Below are 9,669 nucleotides of genomic sequence, written 5' to 3' on the forward strand. Positions count from 1 at the left end.
GAACATTCACAAACACAAATACCAGTCAGCAAAAATGGCAAAAGAAAACAGTGCAATGTTATAACTTCAACTCTTGTGAGGTCACCAGACTTGGGCCCGGGGGGTGGGGGGTTTGCAGGTGAAATTGCTGCCTTGGATCCCATTTTTGAAGAAATATGTTTGAGTGCAATAAATGAAATAAATGCAGTCTCTCTCTCTCTCTCTCTCTCTCTCAGAAATGGGGGCAGTTTCTAGTGGTTGACTATAGTTCATCACTTCTATGACAATTGTGCTGAAAAAACTGTTAGCAACAGTCTGGCTTTCCAGATATTGTGGGATTGTGAGTACCATCCACCCTCACTACTGGTTGTGTTGGCTAGGGCTGATGGGAGATGCATTCCAACAACTTCTGGAGGCCCAGACATTCTCTACTCCTGAACTGCACTCTTCTATAAGTTCTGTCAAATCCATGATGCTGTTTGAAATTTTCATGATACTTTTAAGAGAAACTGTTCTAAGGTCTGCTATCAATGTGTAGATTCTTAGAGTTGTGGGTTGAATGAGAGATGACATCAATGTGTAGTTCAATCTAAACAAGAGAAAGTTGTTGTTGGTTAATATCATCTCTACCTAGAGGAAGAGTACTGAACTATTTGTGAAGGTTCTATACTCCCCTTAGATCAGTGGTTCCCAACGTTCCTAATGCCGTAACCCTTTAATACAGTTCCTCATGTTGTGGTGACCCAAACCTATGAAATTATTTTAGTTGCTACTTCATAACTGTAATTAAATAGGTGTTTTCCAATGGTCTTAGGCGACCCCCATGAAAGGGTCATTCGTCCCCCAAAGGGGTCCCGACCCACAGGTTGGGAACCACTGCCCTAGATAATCACGTTCATAGCTTGGGGGATACTCCTGAATCAACCTTTTGTACTAGCAGCATCAATCGCACACAGTACCTTTCACCACTTTCAGTTGGCATTCCTTCGTGGACAGAGATTGTCCAGCCACACAGTAATTCACTCTCTGGTAACATCTAGGTTGGATTACTGTATATGGGAGCCTGGGAGCAAGGGAGAGGAGAAGGGTGGAGGGAGGGAGAGGAGAAGGGTCAACTGGAATAGGAAAGCAGGTGGGGAGTAGAAGGGAGAGAAGAACAGATAATTAGATTATTCCTTTCCACTTTTTTCTTAAAACGCATTAACAAAACAAAATTGTGAATTGATATTGGCTGTAATCCCGCCTCGATTGTAGGGAGAGGCAGGAAAATATAAATAGTTATTATTATTATTATTATTATTATTATTATTAAAATAGCCTTGGGTTGTCCTTCTTCCAGCTAAGTATTATTAGCTCCCTTTACCTGGCAATGACCAGCACTTTGTTCTTCTCTTTTCTATTGATCCAGTGGAAAGTTTATATGCCAGATTTTGCAGCCTAACCTAGCTAAAACTCTCACTGCAAGATCATGCCATGCGGTCTAAATTCTGCACCAAGTTTTCCATAAGGTATTTATAAAATGTTACAGTTTCAGCTCCCTATTTCTGTTCGTCAGTTTTGTTTGGAGCCAATGCTTTGCCTGCATAAAACACAAATGCTAGAGAAAAGGTTGCCTCACTGCAATGGAACTTCCCAAGGAATACAATGAATACAAGTAGGAATAAGATCAGAAAATCCAAAAATGATATTACTGATTCTGGATTAAGTGGGGAGCCTTTTGCCCTGCAGATGTTTTGGACTGCAACTCCTATAACCCCTACCCATTTGGTGTGATGGCCAGGACTTCTCAAAGTAGAGGTCCAAAAACAGTCTGAAGGACTGAGGTATTCTGCATCCCTTTTCTGGATAAACATATGATGTTGCCATGTATCAGTCAGACCAAGATTTCTTCTACCAGGTGTGTTTACACTGTTTTCTAAGTTTACAAACAGGTCTTTCGCAACAGGTTAATAATTTATAGTTGACCATTTTTAAATAAAAATACCAGATCTGGAGGCTGTGTTGAAAAATTCAATTAGATTATTTACACAGTGAAATAGTTGTTGGTAAAAGAAAAAACAGACAAATACCCTGTTGCAGATTATTAAGAAAGAGTTGAAAATAAAATTCCCAATATTATATTGTCCACTGGCCTCCTTGTGCACATTAATGCAAGTGTGCAAACACACTTACCGTGTAGAGTTCTGGCTATCACACGTAAAGCAGGATGTTCTAGAACTGGACAAAATGCAGAAAGTGAACAAGAGTTTGGAGCAGCTATGAAGAAAGGCTACAACATTTGAGGCTCTGTAGCTTCATTTGAAAAAAAGCAAGAGGTACATGATAGAAAGCTGGAAGATAATGCATGGTGGAGGTAGTCGATAAGGACAAGTTTGTTTCATCCTCTTTTGTAATGCTAGGTCACCAATTGAAGCAGTACAGTAAGTGCATCTAGACAGATGAAAGAATTTCCTTCTTCACACAGTGCACAGTTAAACTGTGAGATTTGCTATTCCAAGCTACTTGTTTCTAATTTGAATAGCCTTAAATAGGGATTAGATTAATAGAATGTATGTGTGTCATTGGTTACTGGGATGATTGATGTACTGTATACTTCCTCCAATATTAGAGGCAGTATGAATACCCACTGCTTGGAAACTCTGAGCAGAGTGTGTTAACGCATTAATGTCCTGTTCTGAGTTTTCCATGGACCAGTGATGGGCCATAGTAAATGGGGTAAGGAACATTTCTCACTGCACTCTCTGGTGTACCTGATACAAGTGGAAGTAATATGATATCACTTTTTATATCATTTTTTGATGATTTCTGGATTTTGATGGGATGCGAGTGGAGCACTGAGGGAAGCCAGGGAGCAAAAGAAGAAGAAAAGAGAAAAGGAGAAAAAACTGAGGGGCCTGGGGCTTTGGGGTTTTTCAGGAGCCACAAAATGGGTCCTGTTGCCTACACACTCTCCATGAAGGGTATTTGGATGGTTGCTGTAGGCACACAGTCATGGTCTGATTTGTAAACCACATGCTCAGCCACTAAACTATGGAGCATATGAAGTTACCAAAGGATAGGCAGCCTCTTGCCCTCCAGATGGTTTGGGCTGCAATGATCATTACTCAGAGCTTGTAAAAGTTATTTTTTTGGCTATAGCTTCCAGACTGCCTCAGTTCACATGACCAGTTTTTGTGGTAGCTGGGGGATCATGGACTTTATCACACAGGAGACAAGCATCCTCGTCTCATCATTAAATCATGTTAATCATGCAACCCAAGGTAAGATTACCACACCCTTGTGTGCTTATCCCATTCTTGTCCCATCTGTAAACAGTAATGGACACATCTTTTGGTATTAACAGAAATTTCCGTTAATACCATATGACACGTCCATTACTGTTTACAGATGGGACAAGAATGAGATAAGCATGCGGGGATGTGATAACCCCCCCCCTCTGATCATGCAGTTAACATGATTTAATGACAGGAGGAGGAGGCTTGCTTCCTCCATGAGATAATCTCCCATGAGAGTTGTGTAAAAAAGACAACATTCCTAAGTTCTGTCCCTGAGCATTTGTCATACTGGCTGGGGCTTCTGGGGCTTGTTATTTTAGTACTACATTTCCTATAGCTGAACTCCAGCATATAGTAGGAACTAAAATAATATTCAAAGTCAGGAAAGGATGAAAAAGGAGTATTATACTTCTTCAGTATTTCGAAACCCTGATGAGGTGAATTTTCTTGAAGCAACATTTTAGTTCCTTCTCCTGGAGCCTTTAAATAAATTCAGAAGGCTACTACTGCCCCCAACCTGGACTCTTCTTTTTCCTATCTCTTCCTTCAACCTTGATCCTCTAACATGGGGAGGGTGGGGGCACCTCTTGGACCTCACCAGGGTCCTCCAGAGTAGGACATCATCATTACGTGCTCCTATCAGAACATAGCCAACAATGACCCTCAGCTTCCTCCCAGTCTCCACACTTCCACTACATAGTCTTGTTCAGAGAAGCAGAAATCTCTGAGTGTGGGGTGGGGAGATATTATCTTCCCCCCTGAAATGACATATTTGAAAACATGATTTTCAAAGCCATTAGAGAGAAAACTGATTAAACCATTCTCCCTGTGGAAAGGAATAATTAAAATATGCACACCCCTAGCATGTAGATAAGGTGACTTGGTCAATACTATGTTTCTAGATTTTCAGGAAGTCTTTGACATGTACCACATGAAAGATTTTGCATCAGTATTACATTTGATACTTTAGAACTTAGGGATACCACAGAACATTTGCTGCCTGAAGCAAAGGATGTGATTGCCCCTCTCCCCACACCATATATCAAAAACAAATGATATGGGAGGTGAATCCTACATTTGCACAGGCAGCAGGACATCATCCACTGCATTTAGGGCAGAAAGCTAGTTTGGAGGGCTGAGGGCACAGGTCTGTACTGTACTTACTGTTGCTTCCCACCTCTCAAGATGTGTGGCCAGAGGCCGTTGTTTTATTCTACTTATTGGTAGGACTAGCCCTGATGCAGCTCTCCATAGACCCCGATGGGATCTAATTAGGTCTCAGAAAACAATATTTCGGTCACAGCAGAAAGCCCTGTGAAAAGGTCAACCCAGTGTGCTGCATCAGAAAAAGTAGAAAGTGCAATATTAGGAATTAGTAAAGAGAAGGAAAACAGAATGGCATGTTTCCCAGTGGAAATCTATATGCAGTTCTTCAATACATGAAATAATTTTAATGTAAGTACAACTTATCTAACACTTAATATAAATAATTTCAAAGAATTTATAGGATATTTTAATGGATATCATCAAACAAAAGAAACGCCTATATATTAAGCTTATCAACTAAAGTATACCATTAAAAGATAACCAATATAGCTCTCCATGGCCCACACAGCTCTGTCCTCACACACACATCTACACACTATAGGAAAAAATGCAATTTGACATTACTTTAAGTGCGTTAATGCCATCCTATGGAATTCTGAAATTTGTAGCTTTACAAGGTCTTTAGCCTTCTCTGCCAAAGGCTGCTGGTGCATCACAAAAGTACAAATCCCCAGGATTTTGTAGGACAGAGGCATGGCAATTAAAGTAGTGTAAAACTGCATTATTTATACAGTGTAGAATATACCCCTTTTCTCTGTTGCTTGCCTGTTAGCATGTGCTGGTTGAGACAGCAGCCTTTTTCTGCCTGATGTCAGGACAGAGCCTAGTTTGGTGAAAGAATGCTGTTAGAAATCATTTGCCCATACTTCTCTAAACTACAGATTCCAGAATTCACTTGGAAGGGAGATTAATTGATTTAAACCTATAGTTTTCAGTATGCTAGGAGTGTTAAGCTACACTGGGTACATAGCACAACAAGGGTTAATATGGAACACCAGAGGAGGAGGACAAGATTTAGGTTTACATTCTGCAACCTCTGTATTACAAGGAACACAAGTAAATAGTAAAATGTATGTAGACTGGTGCAAGTGCCTTTGCAAAAGCCAAACTTTTAAACCAGTGTACTCTGCTGGACAGTTAAGATGGACAACCAAAAATGTGGATAAGAAGAAAATCAATTCATGTGAGATGGGGTACTGCAGAAGAGTGCTGAGGATACAGAGGACAAGCAAAAAGACAAACAAATGTGTCTTAGAACAGGTCAAGCCTGAAATCTTCATGGAAGCCAAAATTAAACTGAGACTGTCATATCTTGTCCACATCATTAGGAAAGACAATAATGCTAGGAAAGGATGAGAGAAGTCAAAAGAGAGGGAGATTGCATGCTAGATGGATGAACTGTGTCAAGGAGGTCACAGGTATGAATCTGCAGGTACTAAGCAGAGTAGTGGAGGATAGCAATTCTTGGAAATCTCTGATCACCATGAGTTGAGATCAACTCAAAGGAGGTTAACAACAACAACAAACTCTTTGCAAGGAGAAGGATTCTATTAATACTATGTACGGCCAAATGAATGGGTCCTGGAGCAATTCAAGCCTGAATTCTCCCTAGATGCCCAGCGGACTGAACTGGAGCTGTCATATTTCGGACATCTCAGGAGATGGTAGCAGGAGAAAGGGAAGACAGCATTATAGGTAGATGGACTCAGTCAAGGAAGCTGTGGTCATGAGTTTGCAAGATCTTAGCTTTAAAACTAATACATCTAAAATAATTGCAGATTAAAATATTAAAATTATTGTTCATCATTTTTAAGTGCCTACCTCTCTCCCTCCCTTCACAGTAAGCCCAAATAACTCTGTTTTTTCTGCAGTCCCTCTCAAAATGGTGGCAGGACATAACATTCATCATTCCCTGACACCATTTTGAGAGGAGCTGTAAAGGATAATGGAGGTATTTGGGGGAAGTACAGCATTTTGAGGTGCTTGTAGGATTGGAATGGGAGATTTCTTTGTTTTCCTCCATTGGGGTGACTTTCTGCATGGTCTGAGGGCAAAAATGGACCGAAAACATGTATTTTTTTAAAAAAAAACCCAGGGTGTATGAAGAATTGGAAGCTTGGGATACTGGTGAAGAGCTTCAGGTGTCATAAAAGTGAGATCCAGTGGTTGCATGTATCCCACTGGCTGCACTATACCCATTCTTGGAGTAGGCTATTTTGGAAGTATATTTCCACTTTTGGAATTGTATTTTCAAACAATTTGGTTTGCTCTTCAGTAGAGTTGTTGCTGTAATCCCTTAGAGCAAAATCTCTGGCCATTAAAAACCAGTCATGGTTTGTGCAGCCTGCTTCAGCAATTAGATTTGTCAAGCCACAAAGGAGACGATGGAAGTGGGTGTCATCAATTTGAAATGCTGGCACTGAAAACCGTTGGCAAGAAGAGAGGCATATGGAAGTATCTGTGTCAGATCTCAGCTGAATATTTGAAAAAGCAAGTCAGTGCTGCTGTAGGAAACAGAAAATATTATTATGGCAGGTTTCCCCCTCATTTTAAATGCTTCTTTCCTTTTGGGTTTTTAAAAAAATTAGGGTCATTAATAGAAAATGAATTGATCACACTGGCCAGTTTAAAAGTGGTGCACGTTTCTCTGCCGGAGGGACTTATGAATTTTGGATAAACTTTTGGAGTGAACTTCTTAAACATAAATTTCACAATGTTGCACATGTTCTAGCAAAACTATGTTAGTTGGTCCTTGGCCTTCACATGGGTTGGTTAATGCATCCTGTAAATGAGGGTAGTTATAGTAGCCTGTCTTGTTGTCCATAAGTAACACAATTAACATATCCCAATGAGCATTTTTGAATCCCATAACACATACCTTTCTTTTGAAATTCTCTGCTTTCAGAGAATGTCATAGGATGTGGTGGTTTAGTGGCTAAGACACCAATCCTGACAATTGTAAGATTAGAGGATGGCAGTTTGAGGCCTGAGTGCTGCATGGTGGGGTGAGCTCCTGTCACTAGTCCCAGCTTCTGCCAACCTAGCAGTTTGAAAACATGCAAATGCAAGTAAATAAATAGGTACCACTTTGGTGGGAAAGTATCAGCGTTAGGTGCAATCATTCTGGCCACAGGACTACCAGAGCAGTCCTCTGACAACCCTGGCTCTGGCTTAGTAACAGAGATGAGCACTGCCCCCTATGGTTGGTTACAACTAGATATCCATGTCAAGGGACTACCTTTACCTTTACCTTTCAGAGATTGACCCCTGTTTGAATGGTAATGGAAGGTGTTTACATATCTGCCAAAACGAGAGTGGATTTGCAAAGTGTGAATGCTACTCTGGATACCACCTTTCTGCAGATGGGAAGTCATGCACAGGTAAAAAGTTTCATGGTATGTGGGGAAGGGGAATGGGTATATGGAAGGAAAAAAAATCTGAATGCTTTGTACTTTCATAATCAGGTTTGTTGTTAATTGCCCTTGAGTCAACCTCAACTTATGGTGACCCAATAAATGAGACTTCTGTAATGCACTCTACATGGGGCAACCCTCATGCCACATTTGGAAGCTGCAACTGGTCCAAAATATGGCAGCCAGATTGGTTACAGGGAGTTCGAAATTTGATCCTATTACACCTATCTTAAAATCCCTACACTGGCTGCCTATTAGCTTCCGGGCACAGTATAAGGTGTTGGTCATTACCTATAAAGCCCTGCATGGCTTGGGTCCAGCTTACCTGAGGGAACGCTCCTCCCATATAATCCTTCCCACACTCTCAGGCCCTCTATTAAGAATCTCTTGCAGTTTAAGAAAACCAGACTGGTAACAACTTCCCAGAGGATGTTTTCTGTTGCCGCTCCAAAAATCTGGAATGATCTGCCGGATGAGATTCGCCATATAACATCTTTGAAGGCCTTTAAGAAGGCAATAAGAATGGATCTCTTCTGGCAGGCATTCCCAGATTGACCTCCTCAGAATGTTCACTCTCCAGTTGGGAATTGTCATTTTTAATGGTATTTTAAGGTGGGAGGGAGATAGGGAAATGGATTTTATATGTTTTGCTATGTTTTTACTTGTGGTTTGTTGTGTTTTATTTTTATTGTTCTTATGTTTGTTGTTACCCGCCTCGATCCAATACAGGGAGAGGCGGGATACAAATAAATATTGGGCCTATGACCTCCTCTGCCACCAGGAAGCCCTGGTGGTTCAGTGGTTAAATGCCAGTACTGCTGCCACAAGGTTGTGAGTTCAATCCCAGGCAGGGCTTCAGAGTCCACTCAGACCTCCCTCCTTTTATAGGTCGGTAAAAGGAGTACCCAACTTGTTGGGAGCAATTGATTTACACATTGTAAACCGCTTAGAGAGTGCTAGTTCACTGATAAGTGGTATAGAAATGTACTTGCTATTGCTATTGCTTGAGTCCATCCATCTGGCGTGTGGTCTGACTCTCTTTATACTACCTTCTGCCTTTCCTAGAATTATTGTCTTTTCTAATTAGTCATTCTTTCTCATGATGTGGCCAGAGTATAATAGCTTCAATTTTGTCATTTTGGCTTCCAGGGATAGTTCTGGAATGATCTGTTCTAGGATGCATTTGTTAGTCTTTTTGGCTTTCTATGGTATCATCAGCATTCTTCTCCAGCATCACATCTCAAATGAATTAATTTTCTTCCTGTCTGCTTTCTTTGTTATCCAGCTCTCACATCTATACATGGTGATAGGAAATACAATGGCTTGGGCGATTCTACCTTAAGTGTTCAGTTGTATATGTGTACACTTTAGGATCTTGTCTGGTTCTTTAATAGCTGCCCTTCCCATTTCTAGTCTTCTGATTTTTCACTGTAATTTCCATTCTGATCATTATTTGATCCAAGGCACAGGGAATCTTCAAATCTTTTTTACATTGTTCTGTATGTCTACTGTTTGCTTTCCTGTCTTTTTGAGTTCTGTTGTTCCCTCTGCCAAGTCTTTGGTAGTGACTGCCCTCCTATTCTCCCTTTTAATTCTGTTTGTACTGTATTCCTGCCTTTTGATTTCTTTTGGGTTGTTTCATCAGAGAGTTTTCTTGATGAAAGGATTTCACAAGGAGGCTCACTTTGCCTCCCTTCACAGAGTACTAAGATTTGTTAGCTATGGTGCCACTGCTGTTGCCTCTGTAAGATCAAATCTTCCACCAGTGTCATCTACCAGTGTTACCCACCACTACTGTTGCTGCCCAGTAGCTTTTTGTCCCATTGCTTTCTACAATTTTGTTCTAGTCTAGGTTGACTCACTATTACTTTCAAGCTCTTTTCCTTCTGTTCTTC

The 9,669-nt window shown here is 40.7% G+C and overlaps 1 protein-coding gene across 1 annotated transcript in view; it reads left to right on the top strand.

The window, feature by feature from the left end:
• LOC121925982 (EGF-like and EMI domain-containing protein 1) overlaps window positions 1-8,670 on the top strand; it is a 292,397-nt gene extending 283,727 nt beyond the window's left edge. Inside the window, exons 6-7 of the mRNA XM_042458538.1 lie at window positions 7,619-7,741; window positions 8,663-8,670. Of these exons, the coding sequence (XP_042314472.1) occupies window positions 7,619-7,741; window positions 8,663-8,670 (131 nt within the window). The remainder of the gene's footprint in view (window positions 1-7,618; window positions 7,742-8,662) is intronic.
• The last annotated feature ends 999 nt before the right edge of the window (window positions 8,671-9,669 follow it).

Source organism: Sceloporus undulatus, chromosome 3 (genome assembly GCF_019175285.1).
Source record: "Sceloporus undulatus isolate JIND9_A2432 ecotype Alabama chromosome 3, SceUnd_v1.1, whole genome shotgun sequence".
Taxonomy (NCBI): Eukaryota; Metazoa; Chordata; class Lepidosauria; order Squamata; family Phrynosomatidae; genus Sceloporus; species Sceloporus undulatus.